The sequence below is a fragment of the Lepidochelys kempii genome, chromosome 26, assembly GCF_965140285.1.
Source record: "Lepidochelys kempii isolate rLepKem1 chromosome 26, rLepKem1.hap1, whole genome shotgun sequence".
In the NCBI taxonomy this organism is placed as follows: Eukaryota; Metazoa; Chordata; order Testudines; family Cheloniidae; genus Lepidochelys; species Lepidochelys kempii.
The window spans coordinates 13,805,859-13,825,382 of record NC_136405.1 but is presented as its reverse complement, the minus strand read 5'-3'; the positions used below and the strand labels follow the sequence as shown (position 1 = coordinate 13,825,382).

The 19,524-nt window shown below is 52.2% G+C and overlaps 1 protein-coding gene across 2 annotated transcripts in view; it reads right to left on the bottom strand.

Moving 5' to 3' along the window:
* Window positions 1-941: 941 nt before the first annotated feature.
* Window positions 942-19,524, bottom strand: part of DBNL (drebrin like) — a 35,584-nt gene continuing 17,001 nt past the window's right edge. The window contains exons 8-14 of one of the 2 annotated variants that reach the window (XM_073324727.2): window positions 17,515-17,569; window positions 16,948-17,022; window positions 15,501-15,606; window positions 13,210-13,362; window positions 6,520-6,647; window positions 4,050-4,155; window positions 942-2,636 (exon numbers count right to left, since the gene is read on the bottom strand). In XM_073324727.2, the coding sequence (XP_073180828.1) occupies window positions 2,497-2,636; window positions 4,050-4,155; window positions 6,520-6,647; window positions 13,210-13,362; window positions 15,501-15,606; window positions 16,948-17,022; window positions 17,515-17,569 (763 nt within the window). In that variant the 3' untranslated portion in view covers window positions 942-2,496. The remainder of the gene's footprint in view (window positions 2,637-4,049; window positions 4,156-6,519; window positions 6,648-13,209; window positions 13,363-15,500; window positions 15,607-16,947; window positions 17,023-17,514; window positions 17,570-19,524) is intronic. The other variant, XM_073324728.2, reaches the window with a different exon arrangement.

Below are 19,524 nucleotides of genomic sequence, written 5' to 3'. Positions count from 1 at the left end.
AAATTTAGGCCAACAGACCTCTCCGAAACTCAACTCCCTTTTGGTAGCCATTCCATTCTCTTTTACACTGCTCACCCTGTCCCCGGCCTTTAAGGACCCCATCCACAGCAGCCTCCCCCTCCCATCCTCGGATTCACTCCCTCCACTTTTGCTTCCTTTGCCACTTCTCTCACTGCACCACCTGTCCCACTGAAACACTATCCATCTCCACCCTAGCTTGCAGGACAGCTTTCATTTCATCTTAGTCCCCCAAACTCTGGTGCAAAGATGCCAATCTTGATGACTTATTCATGGGGAAACCGAGGCACGGAGCAGGGATGTGACTTGCCTAAATTCACCCAGCATAGCCAGAAATAGAACAAAGGTCCCAGTCCAGTGCTCCATCCCCCTAGGCCACGCTGCTGCCGAAGGACTTCTTTCCATCAGTCTTCCCTGTAGAGGAGGATGGGGGAGACACCTTCCCCCAGAGCTATTCTATGCAGGTAAGAGAAATACTGGACAAGAGCGAGGTGTTGCACTAGGCCCAGGCGGTCACACTGTTACGGTTGTGGTCAGGTATCTCTGAGAGAGCCTGAGAATCAAGCAGCTGGCAATCTAAGCAGGTACAAATGTAGGCCCCCACTGCTGGAGACGCTATACGGAGTCCAGCCTAAACAGGACGGACTGAGGCAGACAGCGGAAACGTTTCCAAGGACGGGCCAAGCCCAGGAGGCTACGGGACCAGAGTAAGGCATTTCATATGGCCACAAGTTCTTGTTTAAGATTCAAACTGTTGATTAAACATCACAGGCTTTTCCTGCCCCAAGCCTGTATCCAAATGTGAAGCCTCCACCGTCAGCAGGAGGTTCTGACCAGAACAGAAGGAAGGGTGCAATCGAAGCCCCAACACACTGATGAGCCCCGTAACCGACGACTCTAAAGGTCAGTGACACCCCAGCGACTAGCTGCAGCCATCACCACAGAAAAGCCCTTTATTGTTTCCATCAGCACTCCAAAGGGAAAAGATGAGAGAGAAAGTCCACACGGACACAAGCCCACAAGGCTGGTGCGGCAGGACACGCAGACAGGAAGGAAGCTACACACGGCTTTCGGAGCCCACACGGCACAGAAACGGCTTGCAGTATTTCTCCCTGCAGCTGGAGAGTCCTGGGGTGGGAGGAGTCCGGGCTGGAGCAGCCAGGACATTCTCTCTGCAGCTTCAGGGAGAGGGAGCAGCCGGGAGGGGGCAAGTCAGAGCTGGGGAATACTGGCTCCAGCGTCTTTCGAGCCATGTTTGTTTGTTTGTTATAGCAACATAAGGGAGGAAAACTTGTAGTAGGAAAGAGGGAGGGTAGGAATAGCTGAGTTAGGATCCCCATTGTTTCTAGGGCACAGTGATAGTTACTGGATTATATATAAGGCAGGGAACACCGTGATTAAGGAGGTAGGGTTCATTACAAATCTCGAGGTTTGCCTTGCTCAATTTCCCAGAAGAGTCTCCTTTGGGGAAAAGACGACTTTGTGCACTTTGAGAAATCTACACCACCCCCGGGTCCCCATGGCTAACAGAAAGGGTTACTGTGCGCCCATTGCTGGTCCCTGGCGAGGAACCTCTCTGGGAGAGGCCGAGAGCACTTACTGGTAAATGAAATATTGTTCCTATGCATGCATGGCAAATATCCTTAGCCGAGTTCTGCAACTGACCACTGCCCTAAAGGAATTGTACAAGATGCTGCAACAGCCTGACAAGCAGCTGCACAGCTCCATAGTGTTGAGTTGCGACAGGGATTCATCCTTTCCATTCCCACCTCACAGGCAGTGGAAACTAACTGCAAACCGTGCCGTAGTACAATGGGCAGTTTGCGAGCTGAAGCCCCACAGACAGCAGGAAATGCAAAAATCAGGATTCTATGAGCAACGGTAACTTGACCTCGCGCCACCCGTGCAGCCGCAGTGGCGAGACTGTAGGACGTATAATTTAGTAGAGCGTGCGCAGGGAGACGGTGTTGCTAATAGAATGCTAACTCACGCATTGCCCGACCACTTGGTGTCGGTCTTTGCAGCATTAGCCCTGCAGTGACAGATCCATGCTGGTTACGGAGCCATAGGAATGTTAAAGCGGAGCCCGTCTGATTACCATTCCCTCGCGGATCTGGCTGGGGGGCCCTTTTCCTCCACGAGAGACCCCTGTTCTGCAGTGGGGGCACTTGTTTCCTGAACGCCAGGTAGGGAGCAGTCATCCGTCCCTCCCCCTTAAAAGGTTTCAGCTTTTGAGTGAAACGTGTAGGTAAGTTATGCAAGTGGCCAAGGCTTGTTTCAGACCTTCACCAAGAAGTGCCAGCTAAGCTGGAGGGAAAGAGGGCAACAGAACACTGCTGGGTTCTGCCCTGGTGCCAGGGGAGCAGGGTATGGCACGTCACGCCTTAAAAGCCACACAATTTAAACGCTGAAGAATCAGATTTCATCAAGCCACTTTTAGGGGTAACTGCTCCCCATCCTCCTTCCCCCACGGGCCACTTATTCTATCAGTTCCACGTAGTTGGCAGGGAACATGCCGAAGTGGCCGTCTGGGCCATAGCCACGCCACCAGCCCTCATCGATCATCTCGATATTGGTGATGATGTTCTCAGGGTCAAAAGAGATCTCCGTGTCATCGGCTGGAAAGAGACAGAGCAGGGGAAGGTCAGAAGCTAACTGATGTCCCACAAACTATTGGGGAAAATACACGGACATCTGGTCACAACTCCTTTCCTTCTCCTTTTAGTGTGAAAAACTCCCTAATTTTGTTTTAATCTAATATTAAAAATGGAAATCCTAACCATCCCTAAAAGCTCTCCATCCCTAAACCCCTTGGCTGCTTAAGGTTGCTCTTCCCCTTTAATGGCATTTTTGGTGCCCTGCACAAAATCCGTCTGTGAGAAACACTGTTATTTGTATTATTGTAACTCCTAGGAGCCTTAGTCCTGGAGCAGGACCCTATCGTGCTAGACAGCAGCTTTAACCATTGTCAAGTATTCTGCAGGCATAACAGCAAAGCAGAATTTTAAGGAGGGATTTGAAGGTGGATGAGGGAGTTTTGCCTGTGTTTATGGGGCACTTCTCCCAACCTGAGGGGCAGCATAGGAGAAGGCACAAATAGTGCTTGTTTGAAAATTTAACCAGTGGGCGATGGAGGCTGGGATCACGGGCGGATTGAAGGTGGGAGCCAACCTTCCGAAACTGAATAAGAGACACTAGGTCGGGTGGGGATAGGTCGTGAGGGGTCTTGAAAGTTTTATGAAACGTGTCAGAGGTTTTGTTTGGAATCCGCTGTCAAAACACAGACTCACTGTGGACTCATTTTCCCCCCTCTTGCTATGTTATCGAGGATTGCTTTCTGTGGTCAATGAATCTGGAGGCCCCATATCTGTGGAGCTGTCATGGTTGCATGGTGATTTGTATTTAAAGCAGGGCTTAGGGAGTAAAATTTTCAAAAGCACCTGACTCGCTTAGGAACCTACGTCACTTTGGGTGCTTTCCTCTTTGTTATGGAGCCAGCCTGACCGTCAGTTTTCAGAGCTGAGCCATATTTTAAGGGTAGCAGAAAATGATGAATTAGATCATCAAAATGTCATAAGTTCATTGACATCCACTAAGTTACTATGATTTACACAAGTTGAGAATCTGGTCCAGTGTTCTTGGAGGCTGAGGGAAAGGAGCCAGAGGAGAGAGATGGGGAAGGTAAGAGGGGTAGGGAGTTCAGGAGTGGAAGGGATGGCATCAAATACTGCATCGTTTTTGGATACAGGCTGTAGGAAAGACACTGTTGCACAGCAAGGCTGCATTGCACTCACAGCTGTGCGTGGCAATTGATCACCAAAGGAAGTTACTTCGCGGCACTGCTGTGCTTTGAAGTACGCCAGGCTCCATCACCTGTCTGGATCTGCATCACTGCACAGGATCCGGGGGGGGGACTTTCCCAGGCTCCCCGAGTGCAGGTGAGTACGTGCACACTGAGAGGCACTGGGGTGGGAATGTGTGTGACCACAGGGCTGTCAGTCAATTACAGAGAGATAAAGGAAGCCACGTACCGGCCTGATAGTCGTACAGCGCTCGGGCACATAACCCTTTCCCCTCCAAGTCTGGCCTTTGCTGATACTCCACAGCATACTCGTATTTGGCATCTTCAAGCTGTTCCTTTGAAGGCAAACGGAAACAGACCACGTTAAACGTGAATGAGTTTGCATTTACTATTGGGGTGCCATGGGCAGCTCTAACTCGGAAGCCCAGCTGTCAAGAGCGGTGTCAATGTGGAGCAACCTAGCTCTTTCCCACTGCTCCAAACAAGGCAAACAACCCAGTGCCACACACAGATCCTCTACCCCGGCACTTTCCACCATCCGCTCCTGGCCTTGAGAGGAATGGAGGTAGCAGTCTCTTCATAGAATATCAGGGTTGGAAGGGACCCCAGAAGGTCATCTAGTCCAACTCCCTGCTCGAAGCAGGACCAATTCCCAGTTAAATCATCCCAGCCAGGGCTTTGTCAAGCCTGACCTTAAAAACCTCTAAGGAAGGAGATTCTACCACCTCCCTAGGTAACGCATTCCAGTGTTTCACCACCCTCTTAGTGAAAAAGTTTTTCCTAATATCCAATCTAAACCTCCCCCACTGCAACTTGAGACCATTACTCCTCGTTCTGTCATCTGCTACCATTGAGAACAGTCTAGAGCCATCCTCTTTGGAACCCCCTTTCAGGTAGTTGAAAGCAGCTATCAAATCCCCCCTCATTCTTCTCTTCTGCAGGCTAAACAATCCCAGCTCCCTCAGCCTCTCCTCATAAGTCATGTGTTCCAATCTTCGCGAACTGCCGTCATGTTATAAGGACTGTGCTACGGGGACACACACCAGACCACCCCGTGCGAACAAACACCCCTGTAACACACGCAACCGTTCAAATATTGGTCTCTGTCCCCAACAGAAGAACAAGAGGGTTCTCCGCAGGCAGATTATCTTTCACCTCCCCAAAGGGCAGGAATGGAACTCGCTGCCCAGTGGCAAACCTGACAACAAGAGAAAGGCACAGATGGCTCTGCTTGTTGGACCACAGCTACTTTATCACATCCTGACACAAATCAGAGAGGCAGCATGACCCAGGGGTTAGGGCACTAGCCTGGGACGTCGGAGACTGGGGTCCAACAGACTCCCTGCATGACCCTGGACAAGCCACTTGTCACAGAATTATAGAAATGCAGGGCTGGAAGGGACCCTGAGTCTCTCTCTGGGCCTGGACAATGCGGATCATAGCACTGCCCTACCTCATGGGGTGCTGTCAGGATAGATAAATCCAGTAGCGATTGTGAGGTGCTGAGATACTACCCCACGGGGGGCAGAGAAGTACCCTGGAGAGATCAAACTAGGTTACACTGAACTACAAAATCTGTAAAAACCTCAAGAAAATATGGACCAGATACCAAAAATAATGCAGGAATCATAAAAATGCCAGCTATAGAAAAATCCTCTCAATGTTTCTAAAGGAGCATTAGTGCCAAATAGCAAAGGAGATGAAACTTGCAGTTTAAAAGGCAGTATCAGAAGCACTGACATTCTAACTGCACAAAGAGGGATTGCAACACAAGAAAAAGGAAGTTCGATCTGCGCTGATACTGCCCAAGGGAGGAGAGCTCTCCAGCTTCACACTAAGCTTGTCGATACTAATCTATGCAACATTTATCAACCTACCGTATGCAACTACAGGTTGATGCTTTAAACTGAAACATTCACACTATGGGAGTGGAAAAACTACCACAAATTAGGAATCATCTTCTGCTAAACCCAAGCCTGGAAAGAATTTAACCACAATCAAGAGAAAACAAATCTTTATACATGACTCCACCCAGAAAAGCTTAGAAACAAGTAACAAAACCTTTAAGAAGTGACTTTGTAACTCTACAGGCCAGAAGGTACCATTATGATCCTCGAGTTTGATTTGCGAATCACAGACCAGAGACCACCACCAAGAGATTCCTGGCTGAGCTTTAAGAGTGTTAAGAAAAAGGGATTTAATCTTGATTGAATGATCAGAAGTGATTGAATGATCAGAAGGGGTTCAGCGTGTGGGAGGGGGCTCAGAGCTGGGTGCAGGAGGTGAGGGCACTGGCTGGGGGTGCGGGCTCTGGGGTGGGGCCAGGAATGAGGGGTTCAGGGTGCGGGAAGGGGCTCAGGGCTGGGGCAGGGGGTTGGGGTGTGGGGGAGTGAGGGCTCCAGCTGGGGATGTGGGCTCTGGGGTGGGGCTAGGGATGAGGGGCCTGGGGTGCAGGCTGCCCCAAAGCAGCAGTGGGGAGAGAGGACTCCCCACAGCTCTCTTCCCCCGCCGCAGCAGCTCCGGGGCTGGGGGGAGTTCGTTGCGTGGCCCTTGGTGGCCTCCTGCACAGCCACGCAGGCACACACCTTACAGGGAACTTAGCCCCCCGTACATACTTCTAGGCCGTGATCTAGTCATCTCAATCTTCTTCGTGTCAAACAGATTGAGCCAAACACCCCTGTTTCCGTGACGAAACCCACCTGAGCGGGGGGCTCTTCGTAGACAGCAGACTCATCAGGGGGTTCCTCGTACAGAGCGTCCTCTTCCACTTGCGGCTGGGACACCGGGGGGACTGGACTGTACCTGGTGTCCTGCACAGCAGCGTCACCTGGAACGAAATGCAGAACACCTTGCGGTGTCAATCCCCTCACACACTGGCCCCTCCCTCCCGTCAGAGCCACGTGCCGGTCAGCTTTCTGAACCAAGCTCTGACCCATAGACAGACAATCAGACGCGGGTATGCAGAATAGGGGACCTGGAAGAAATGATTAGTGGATCAGGGTTGACAGCTTACAGCTCCTTCCATCCCTCTGAGTTTCGGAGAGAGGGGTTGGGCTGGTTAACACTTATTTCGTACGGAAAATACCTTCCCGTCCAATGGAAAATGTTGCCAAAAAATCCATGTGTCAAAATTTTCCAGTTTTCATCCCCCACTGTCTCAAAAAAAATTGTAAAGGGCTGGGGGGAAAGCACCTCCGAACCAGCTCCAGTAACAGGAAGACAGGGAGCAAGGAGGAAGAGAGGAGACCTGAGAACAGGCGGGTAAGGTCACATTGGGCCACAGAGATGAACACAAGGAGCGTGCGTTAGAGCCCAGGAGGAGTTAGAGGAGGGGGCGATGGAGCTGGAGAGTAATGATTTTAGCAATGCTTTTTTGGTAGATTGGAGATGAGGAAGGGGAATGGGCAAAAGAATAGGGTGTGGGAAGAAGAAAAGGTTCAGAGAACCACAGAAACTGGAAATGGACAAGCTTTATCAGATCCTCCAGCCGCTCTCCCGGGGCTATACAAGCGTGGGACCTTACATAGCATTTTCTACTATTGTATCCAGTCTGCTCAGAGAGCTGAGAGTGGAAACTGTCAGAGCCACTGTGGGACTTCCTCACCAGGACAAGGGTGGTGGGTCTCGGGAGACATCTAAACCTTTAGGCCAAGTCTACCTGATGAAATGCAGGTGTGGTGTACCGGGGTTGTCAGCAATCGCGTTTGCTGAACATGGTTTGTTCTTGTCCGCCCCTACAGCCAAACTGCATGCAGACAGGGTCATTAGGGGGACATTTCAAGGCACTAGAGGGTGCTAGGGAGAAGCCTGTGTCCATGGCTGTGTCGATGTAAGGAATGATAAAAAAGAAAAACTCCTGGAAGCTACGTTTAGATGATTACAGAGGCAGCTTAAAGTTCAAGTGCTCTGCTTTGACCTTCTCGAAATGCTTCTGGTTCCATATGCAGGGCCACTTAGACGGGGGGGGCTCCAGAATCTCAAGGGGTAGATGATGATGTTGAGAGGAGAGGTTAAGTTTATTAGATGCAGAACTGGCGGGGGGAGCCTATTCAAAGGGGACAAGCTCCATCTTAACCAAGTCAGGCACTGGAAGAGGGAAGGAGGTTTATTTAAACTAAACTAAAGGCTGAGTGGGAGCTGACAGGCAGGGGAGCACTCAGATAGGAAGACACACCTGGTAGAGGGGTCAGCAGCCACAGGGAAACTATGCAGGCAATAAAGGACAGGACGGATGTTACAGCTGTTCTGGCAGAAGGACAGCATGAGGTCACAGAGACATTAACTGGGTTTCCCTCCCCAAACTAATCTGTAAGCAGAGCTGTATCCTCCTTCAAAACCCTCCCGAGACGCACTTCTCCCCTGGGGCCTACGGGACATCACCAATGCACAATGGCCAGGCTAAGGCCAGACATCTTATTACCAACCCAGCCCCCACACTCGACCCTGACGACTGTGCACACAACCAGTCTAGGTAGCCACATGCGTTTGTCACCATTCCCCTTGTCCATCTTCTTCCCACGCCCTCTGCTTGTTAGGGACTGTCCTTTCCTATACAGAGCCCAGGGCAACGGGGCTCCTGAGAGCTGCTCGGCAATGTGCGAATAAGCCATTTCAGATCACTGAATGTCGGCAGCTGCCTGCTTCCCCTTAGGATCCCATAGGGCGATGGGAACGACACAATCCAGGAGACGGATCGCTAGCGGGATGCTGCAGCTTAGCCCTAAGCCTGACCAAGTTTAGGGTTCTCCCTCCTCAGCACAACAGCGACCCCTAGTGGGGAATGCATGAATACGTACCAGCTGCAACACGGGTGGTAGTACGGAACCTGCTATCAGTGAGGAGCTGCCAAAATCTTAACCGGCTCCCTATAAAAAGTTCTGATTAAGGGCTGTGCCCCAGTATGTATTTTTCTGTACCCACAGGGTTGCCGTACATCCGGGAGGAATTTTAAAAATTTAAGAACCAAGAAGCCTGACCTGTCCGGGAAAACACCGATGTGTGTTAACCCTGCCTAAAGTTCTTGGTTAAAAAGATGGGCCTGAGCTAGAAACGAGCTCCGTCTCACAGGTGTGGGGCCCTGCCACGCGCTGGGGGTGTGCTAAGGGGACCAGATGTCCCGATTTTATAGGGACAGTCCCGATTTTGGGGTCTTTTTCTTACATAGGCTCTTATTACCCCCCATCCCCTGTCCTGATTTTTCACACTTGCTGTCTGGTCGCCCTAAGGTGTGCACGTGTGGGTCCCAGCTGCTCCCTGCCCCCCTCATTGAAGCAGGAGTGCAGGGTTACTGCCCTGGGAACTGCAGGGCACCAATGGACGTGGGGCCAGCTGCAGACAGGGGCGTGGGGCAGGGCTAGCTGGAGGCAGGGGGTGCGAGGCTGGCTGCGGGCAGGGCAGGGAGTGCAGAGCTGGCTGGAGACAGGAGCGTGCGGGGTTGGCTGCAGGCAGGGCAGGGGGTGTGGAGCTGGTTGGAGACAGGAGGGTGCGGGGTTGGCTGGAGGCAAGGGGGTGCAGGGCTGGCTGTGGGCAGGGCAGGGGGTGGCTGGAGGCAGGGGCTGGCTGCGGCTGGAGGCAGGGGCTGGCTGCGGCTGGAGGCAGGGGCTGGCTGCGGCTGGAGGCAGGGGCTGGCTGCGGCTGGAGGCAGGGGCTGGCGGCAGGGCAGGGGGTGGCTGGACACAGGGGCTGGCTGCGGGCAGGGGGTGCGGCAGGGGCTGTGGCAAGGGCTGGCTGGAGACAGGAGGGTGCGGGGTTGGCTGGAGGCAAGGGGGCGTGGGGGCGGCTGGAGGCAAGGGCTGGCTGCGGGCAGGGCAGGGGGCGGCTGGAGGCAGGGGCTGGCTGCGGACAGGGGGTGCGGGGTTGGCTGGAGGCAAGGGGGCGTGGGGGCGGCTGGAGGCAGGGGCTGGCTGCGGGCAGGGCAGGGGGCGGCTGGAGGCAGGGGCTGGCTGGAGACAGGGGCTGGCTGCAAGCAGGGGCTGGCTGCGGGCAGGGTAGGGGGGGGCTCAGGGGCAGAGCGGCTCGGAGCAGCCCAGGCCTAGCAGAGCAGCCGGGGACCCACCTGGCAGCAGCGGCAGCCCCAGGGCCGGGGTTGGGGGAGCAGAAGCAGCACCAGGGCTCGTGCCCAGGGCCGGGGGGCAGCCCACGTGGCTCGCGCAGCGCCCCCGGTGGCCGGAGGAGGAATTACATCACTTCCCAGCTGGAGCCCATCAAAGCCTGAGTACCCCCTGCAAGGAAGCGGGTTAACCACTGGTTCTAAAACGGCTTCAAAATTTAACCACCGGTTCATGCGAACTGGTGCGAACCGGCTCCAGCTCCCCACTGCCTTGCATGGTCTCATGTTCCTTGAAATACAGAAGCTGGTTGCTTTAGAGTCATAGTGTTTAAGCCCAGAAGGGACCACCAGATCATCTAGTCTGGCCTCCTGTTTAGCACAGGCCACCAGCACCGCCCAGCACGCACACACTAAACCCAACCACCCACATTAGACCTGCTCTGTGCAGCGCCTCCCCCGCATGCAGCTTTCGGGGGCTCTGGTGGTTTGTGTCTGGGTCCACTGACTTTTGTTTCTGAAGGAAAGAAGCAGGCGGAGAGGAGTCGGTCACCCGCCCTAATCACAGACCAGCGGCACCATCCAAACCACCTCTCCATGCTGAATCCCTGCAGGGCTGCCTGCGAGAAGGAACCAACCCTCTCAGCACTAAGGGAGAAAACAGGGGGTGAAGGTAGCAGCTGCCAGGACCAGGTACGGGAAGAGGAAGAGATGCAGCAAAGAGAACTTCACTGCAATGTGGCTGATGAATATTCAGCAGAGCCAAGCAGCTACAGGGCAGCATGCTGGAGATAGACCCTCATACAGGGAAGGGCTGCTTCAGTGCTGCAAAGCGTCAGCTAGCTGGAGGAAAGGCCATTTGCAACTCAAAGAGGCGTGCACGGAAACCAGAAACAAAGCAGGACTGGTCAGAGAAGGCTAGATCCATGGATAACTTTGTCCTATATGTCCACGCTGCCCCTGGTAGGAAGCTCTCTGCAGCAAGGTCACTGCCAGGCTTCCCTCCCACTCTGAACAGTCAAAACATTTGGCTCCTGAGGACACTGTTATAAAAGAGACGTGATGTCTCAGAACGTACATCAGAGAATTAAGCCTCTGGCAGCTTTGCTGTAACCCAGGAATCAGGCCCACTGTCAGCTTCCTTATCACCAAAGCCAGAACAACAATAATACTGAACTCTTCCAGCTCAAAGACCTCATTATCCCCATTTTACAGACGGGAAAACTGAGGCACATAACAGGGCAGTGACTTTACTACTTGTCTACTGCGTGAACGTGGGTGAGATAGGAATAGAACCCAGGTCTCTCAAGTCCCAGCCCAGTGCACTATTCAACAGGCCACACGAGCCAAGCACACTGAGACTTGTATTTTATTACAGCATTTGGAGTAGTGGACATAAGAACAGCCACACTGGGTCAGAAAAGAGGTCTATCTAGCCCATTATCCTGTCTTCCGACAGTGGCCAATGCCAGGTGCCCCAGAAGGAATGAACAGAACAGGTAACCATCAAGTGATCCATTCCTTGTCACCCATTCCCAGGGTCTGGCAAACAGAGGCTAGGGACACCATCCCTATGCATCCTAGCCAATAGCCATTGTTGGACCTATCCTCCATGAATTTACCTAGTTCTTTTTTGAACCCTGTTATAGTCTTGGCCTTCACAACATCCTCTGGCAGGGAGTTCCACAGGTTGACCGTGCGTTGTGTAAAAAAATACTTCCTTTTGTTTGTTTTAAACCTGCTGCCTATTAATTTCATTTGGTGACCCTAGTTCGTGTGTTATGAGGAGTAAATAACACTTCCCTATTTACTTTCTCCACACCAGTCATGATTTTATAGACCTCTATCATACCCCCCTTAGTTGTCTCTGTTCCAAGCTGAAAAGCCCCCCATCTTATTAATCTCTCCTCAAATGGAAGCTGTTCCATACCCTAATCATTTTTGTTGCTCTTTTCTGAACCTTTTCCATTTCCAATATGTTCCTATGAATTTTACAAGGTCGTTATACTGATGTACCAAGTTCCCCAGGTCCCCTTGAACCTCTTGGGATGGAACCTTTCTATGTTGGGTCCCAGAGAACGCATTCTGGGGACAATCCGAAAGAAAACCCAGAAGTATCCTTTTCCAGCTTTAAAAAAAACAGAAGATGTTCTCCACGAGTAAATTAAAAATGGGTGAATTTCAGTACTTCAACCTTTTAGCACTCTGTCCTCCTGGAAGCATAACCTTGTAACAGTACACAAAGGAAATAAAAGGAATGTTGTACTCCACCGTAAAAATAATTTGTGGGGGAAAGGCGGTGTCATAATAAGCCTGGGTGTCACTTTAAGTATGGAGTTGCAACCAGCACCTCTACAGCCCAGGAAGATTAGGCAAAGCAGAATCATAGCCCATGACCCCGGTGTGCAAGGTGCTGTACTAACACAGAACTCCTCCATGTTGTATGTACTGTGACATTTAGGTCATAATAAATAGCCTAACTAGAAATAAAAATAATAAATAACATTATGTATCTGCAATGCAGGGGAGTTTGCATTACTATGAGATCTCCTTCCCTTTTGCACACTCTGGATTTTGCATCTGAACATGCAGCGCAAACGTTGTGTTACTGTCGATTTAAAATACATTGTATCCTTGTTTTGTTTTTAAAAGAAAATAAAGGAAAAGGAGAGAAAAGGAGCCATCTGTGTGTTTTTACTTAATTCTAATGCATTTGAAAAGCACCTAACACACTTAAATACATAAACTGGGCCCTGCTAACTGAGCACGTTCAGACAAGCGCTCTCAAGTTTGCCTGCTTTTAGATTTTTAGGCATCTCTTCCCCACAGCAAAAGCCTGCTGGCTCATAAAGACCATTCACATGCACAGTTTGGAGTCCAGCCATTGGAGTTGGTGAGCAAAAAAGACACAATGCTGAGAAGCTGGATCATTCCCCACTTTCCAACAATGCCAGCAGCTGAAAGGACCGTCTTCAGACTTAGCAAACAAAGTCATTCCTGGTCTGACATACAGCAAGCAAAGTTTCTGGCCCAAAGGAGATTTTTTCAGAAAGTTATGGGCATGTGAAGACAGAATGAAACTAAGCCATGACAACCCTAGAAATATCCTGCACTACTGCAGAAGCCACAATAGCTGGCAGACCTGCTCCGAGAGCCAAAGTGAAAGCTCTCCTCTGGTGACATAGGTGCTGGAACTAGGGGGTCTGCCGCACCCCCTGGCTTGAAGTGGTTTTCATTATATACAGGGTTCACAGTTTGGATCAATGGCTCTCAACACCCCTACGATAAACACTGTTCCAGCACCGCTGCCTAGTGACCTGGTGCGGAAGGTAAAGCAACTCACCTGAGCCAGGAACCGGAGAGGCTGGAGGTGTCTCCTGAGCAGAGGGATGGACAAGGGAGGGTGGATGAAAGGCCTGGGTAGCTGAGTGGACTGGGGAGGCCGGAGCGTGGACAGGGCTGCTCTCCTTCTGCAGGAAGGGGCTCCGTAGCTTGCCTGGGAAGGACGAAAGCAAGAAACACACTAGGCACTTCAAGCAAGCAAGCGAGCTTTTCAGAGACAAGTACACATGGAAAATACCTACTCTTCACTCCACCATCTCTGCGCTTACCCCTTTCGAAGCAGCTATAGCAGTCGGAACCAACTGTTCCGGTGCGGCACTGCTCTGGAAAGTGACTTGGGAGAAACGGCACCTTCTCACTCAGCTGATCTGCCCCCGAGATCTGTGGGATTTACTGTCCGAGACACAGTCTTATTGCCTAGTATTCCTGAGTCCCAGTCCCAGGGACTACCACAAGAACATCCTATCACTTTCTATAACCCCTGCTACACTGTTACAACAAAAGGCAGAATGCCAGGCAGGGGGACGTATGGACAACAGCCTCATTCACTACCCAAACCCACTTCAGTTGCTCTCCATACTGTGCACTAAACAAGGCAGGTGTCCCTTTGGAAGCATATGCACAAGGAGGCCAAATTAAGGATGCAGGGGAACCTCCATTCTGGCATTGCCTAACGTATGCGTGCTTGACTTTGCAAAAGGTAGTAACGTTCTTTTAGCTTACTTTTCCGTATGACATTTCCTAGGTTTTAACAGAAAACTGCAAAAACAGAAGTGCCCTCATGGGGAGCCACAGACTGCAGGCATAGGTCATCAGCCGGCTTTGACCCTCAGGTCTGTAGGAAAGTCCTCTACCCCCTGAGCTAAAGGAATAGCAGCTAGCCACAGGCAGCAGTTATCGTCTATGTCCACCACGAGAGGGGGATGTTACACACACTTTCCCAGTAAGGCTCTGCCTACCCTGCACAGTGCACAATTCTGCTAGACAGCCGCGGAGTGTGGAGTATCAAGGGTCTTAGGTTCTAATCCCGGCTCTGGGAAGGGACTGTTACAGCAGTGGTGGAGGTTACAACCTAGCCAAGTATATAGCCGTATTACTTGAGGGAGGCGGTGTGGCTAAGTGAATAAGACCCGGGGCTCATGTTAAGAGACCTGCGTTCTGTTCCCTTCTCTGCCAGATTTGACTATGTGAGCCACAATAAGGGTTGTGAAGCATAAAGCAACATTAAAAGCAGTCAGCGGGAGAGGCGAGATTTGAATTACCACTTGCCTGGCTTCCAACACAGCGTGCTCTCAGGCTAAAGAGTATTTTGCTGGGAGGGTGCAAGCGGGTAGCTATTTAACTGAGAGAGGCTTTGGAGCATGCCTGGGGCAGACAGAACGTTCAGTGAATTAAGTCTTGAGCCAATACTACGATGCATATGCAAATGACAATTTTTCCTGGGACTAATCACCAGATTTGGCCAACTTGACTTTTAGGACATCGGAGGCCACCTCTTTTACATCAGGACTATCTGCTGTCAAATTTCAGGTACCTACTGCAAACCCTGGAGATGCCAGAGTTGTTCGAAGAAGCAGGTGGAAAACATCTAAACACCAGCAGCAACAGCCCCTTGGAACACAAAGTAAGACATTTTCCACTGCTCCACTAAGCTACTGCTTGCTTATTTACCAATGGCCGTACAGGGAGTCTGGGGCAAAGCAGGAATTGAACCCAGTTCTTCCATCCTAGTATCCCAGCTACATCACCAACCCTCCTTTTAACTGGTCTTCACTTGTGGCGCTGAAGGTCCCTGGTTCAAGCTGGGGTGGTGAAGCTAGTGAAAATCATGGAAGTCAGGGTCTCTTCTAGACTTAACAGTCACAAACCTATTTTTGCTGAAGCATTAAAAACATTCAGGAGACAGCAGAGACAAGCATGGAAAATCTCAGCCTCAGCAGCCAGGTGAAGTTATTAGCTGCTGAAAAAGGGAAGCTTATAATGGGAAGTCTCTTGGCATTGCCCCACCTACACTGCAGGTCACACAGTGGCGCGATAGGAGTTTTATCAGAACTGGAATGACCCCTGTAACTCACATGCTCAGTAGTCGCATGCCTGTCCCAAACACATGCTGGTAACACCTTCATATCACACGCTCCCTGTGTATTTACCTGGAAGCTGTACGTTACCATGGCATTGACTATGTCTTTCCTGAGGAGCTTTATAACCCCTGAACAGGCTATCAGTTCTCTCTGCTGATGTCCCACTCAGGCTATCAGTTCTCTCTGCTGATGTCCCACTCTTGCTTTATACCTGGTTGGGAACCGAAGGTTGCTGTTTCTGAGGGCATAGACCTCTCCTTCTGTTTGAAGATGTCCCGTGGGTTCACTGATCTTTGTGCTATCAGCAATGCTGCTTCCTGGGAGGAAAAAAGAGCACACGCGCATTATTCCCATGGCTGGATAATCGATTCTGTCACCTGTCTCTGCAATACATGATGCTGCAGATGGTTTGGTTTTCAAGGTAAGAACGCATCTCATTTCCTAGCTCCTTGGGTATTGTTTACCCACCTGCCTAGAACAGCTTGAGAACAGTTCTGTTCACTTCCTCCAGCTAGGTACAAGTCAGTGCTGAGAGGTCACTTGTATTCATCAGCTCCAAGTCCTAGAGGGGTCGTGGTTTCATCACTGTTACTGTGCTGTCCACGTTTTCAACTGAGTAATTAACCACTGGAACAATTTACCCAGGGTCGTGGTGGAGTCTCCATCACTGTGTGTTTTTAAATCAAGACTGGATGTTTTTCTAAATCCTCTAGGAATTATTGCGGGGACTTTCTCTGGCCTGTGTGAATCAGATGAGACTTGATCACAATGGTCCTTTTCTGGCCTTGGACTCGACAAGACCTCTGGTAGAATGGATACGGTGGTATCACAGGACGTAGTCACAACCCGCTGATGGCACCAAGGCCTATGTTACCACCTTGCCCTGTGATTCCTTCTCAGCACTGGCCCTCGGCCTGCATGAAACAGGCAGCTGGAAAACAAGGTGTCACCAGTATGGCACATGGAGGCTCTCGCTTGTTCTGTTAAAGTCCTCTATTGGGGAGCTCCACAGGAGCAGCAGACAGGCCTCACTTCTGACTGGGAACTCAACTGGGAAGCCTAAAATTCACCCCCCTCAGAAATACAGGAAAGTTGTCGGAAGAACAAGACCCAGCCACTAGGGCAGGAGACCAGCAGCCATCAGTGGAGGCCTGGAGCAAGCCCCTGCACCCATAGGATAGGCTGGGGGAGGGCAGCGAAAGCTCCCCAGCTCCCAGGAGCGTCAGGGACAAGCACATGTGCCACCAAGAGAAGCATGGGCATGAGGAGGCAGATAGGAGTCCATGCTCCTCAGAAGACCCACAGCCCACAACAAGTTGGGGAACAGGCCAACCAGCTCTCAGGGGACCCACAGCCAGCTGTGCGGGCCTTAGAAAGTAACTCAGAGCCCCCAGGAGACAAGCCCCCAGCTGAAGAACCAGGCAGGTGAGGCAATAAGTGTGACTGCTGCGTCTGAATAGTCCACGCCGTGTCCCCAGCACTCCGAGGGGAAGGGAGCAAAGGAAGGGTTACAGCGAGAGTCAGTTCACTCCGTGTGCACTTAGAAGTGGCAGGAAAAGGAGGGCACTGCCCTGCCACGGACTGCCCGTGGGCCCGGCTGGCACAGCCATAGCTGTCGGTGCTGGCAGCAGATCATGGGAGCGCCTCCTCTCACGTACCTGAGCTTTCTCCACAGACTCGCTCCTCCGGAGGCCCCTCCGCTGGGCGGCCTGATGCTCCTCTTCCTGCTCCTTCTGCAGCACAAGACAACCCTTTGCTCTCGCAGCCACAGAGACAAGGATCTCTCACCCAGCCCCCATGTCAAATCCCGCCCTGAAACGTGGCTTCCCCTGGCTCCAGGGGGACAGGAACGAGGAGCAGCATCGGAAGGATGCTCATTACTGAGCCAGACAGCCAAATGCTGGACACACCCAGTGTGCCAGGCTTTGGAACCTGCCTATGAGAGTGGCCGACAGCTGATGCTCTGACAAAGCCACTCTCTGTCCAACCCACCTGGCCAGATGGACAGTTCTGCAGGTGATGGACGAGTCATTCCTGACCCCTACACACGTTCCGCATGGGAAGCCCTGACGCTGCCTCAGCCTGTCTGGGTATAATGTTGCTCTGTCTGGAGCTCCCCCAGACGCAGTCCATGCTGTGCTATTCTAGGGGACCCTGCCCCCTCCCCAGATTTCTGCAAGAGTCCCGAATAAGAGGTCAAAGGGACGGCGACTGTCAAAACTCACCCATTGCCGCTTCTCCTTGTCCCTGCTCTGGGTATCCTGCTGCTGCTGGAATTTCCTGCCGTTATAAATAAACTGGAGTTAAATAATAACCAAGCCGCTCTGCCCCTAGAACCAAGCAGCCCAGCTGGGCGGAGCTCCCCGGCTCTCTGCACAGACAACCTTACAGCGGGGTGCTGCCCTCACTCCTTCCCCTAAAATTGTCGATTTAGGGGCTCCCCTCTGTCATATGAGCAATCCCCATCCTTGCCATAGCATTCACAAGGAAGGACCCCCACCCCCCCATTCCCAGACTTCCTCATCGCCGCATCAAGCACCTGGCAGCCAAGCCTGTGGGGCAAACAGGCCAGCTCCAGGAGCGGGAGGGAGGGTGAAGCATTCCCCAAGGTTCGGGCTTAATATGGGAGGGGCGGGGGGATGAGGATAGGTGTGTCAGCCCCGAGAGGAGACCACCCCCCACCCCACTATCGCAGTCATGTAGGTGGGGCCCCTGGGCAGTAGCAAGGAGATGTGGCCACTCCAGCTTCTCTGATCGCTTTTCACGCAACACCACAGGGCCCTTTCTCCCCCCGAAACACCCTTCAGTGGTGGGGAAAGAATTCCCTCCCCAGAGGGGCCTGGGCAGACAGAGACTGGGGGGCTGTTCCTCCCCCCAACCCCAGGCTCTGTGAAAGGAATGCTGGAGCCAGGATATCCCTGGCCCCACTGGAAGGACGAAGGGAGGTCAGAGCCCACGTGGACAGTTTCTAGTGGCAGTAAAACCAGCCATCGCTCTCCCCGCCCCGTGTCCTTAGTGGCAGAGATGTTTCTGGGGGAGGAAAGGGGTGGCTATATCCAGCCCCCACTCAGGAGGGCAAGGGGGGGGCATTGCTGCCTGTTCCTTTGGCAGGGGGCAGTGCTGGCATCCTTCCCCCTGTGCCTATCAGTGCATGGCTTTGGGGATGGGCTTGCTCCCTGCCTGTCTATCATGCTCCTTGCTGGCTCTGGGGTGCCTCTGGTGTGGGTACTCATACCGCCGCTGGGGACACAGGACCAATGAGATGCCCTGTCAGACTCCAAGCCGGGGGCAAGGCTCACTCTTGTTAGGAGGAGCTATAAAACACCCCCAAAACATACTACAAAAGGATTAACCGAGTCAAGGTTGCCAGACTGCAGAATCCACCAACACAGACTCCCAAAAAACATGGAAATAAGCAGTTACATTGCTCAACAGCCCTGCACTGCAACCAACAGGCGCCCTTCAGCTCCGGCCACATTGGCTGCTTATATTGTGTGGCCTTGAGAGATTGCAATGTCCTAGAGATGGAGGTGTGTGTATTGGGGGGGGAGGAGAATGTCCCTAAATGCGGGACAGGGTCAGAGTGCAAATGGTGGATGCAAGAGGTGCTACTGTAGCATTCAGGGAACCTTCTGTGAATGGGCGAGCTGTGCTTTCAGCCATGGTTTGAACGCCCAGCATTTGTTCTTAGGTAGCAGCGACAAAACTGAGATCTGCGCGTCTGCCGGGGCAACAGGCATATTGCCAGCGACCAAGACAGTAACAGCCTGGGCACGGACACCACTGTGGTTGTACTGGACAATACTATGGATGGCCACAGGGTTAGATATCAAGATGAGAGAGTGTCACCTCTAAGGCTGGGCTTATGGTTGCGCCAGTCAGAGCCCTGGTCCGATGGACCGAGCAAGGTCAGTTAGCTGGGGCTCCTCTCTCGATTCCGAGGGGGAGAAGGCAGTTCCAGGGTGCAGGAGGCAAAGTCTTGCCCGTCAGACCAGCCTCCATGCCCCATTGGGGACAGGACAGAGAGGGATGGGGCAGGAAGACTTCAGTTGAAGCTGCTCAACAAGCAGAGCTCGTAGCTCAGCTGTGGAGAAGGCATCTCCTCCGCCTGGGTGATTTACCAGACAGGAGCCCCATCCAACAGAATTTACTAGGCCCTTCGGACGGGGACTCCAGGGCATAGCCTTAACTCTGACCTCAAAGACTGTGAAACATCAGCGAGTGACTCGTTGTCA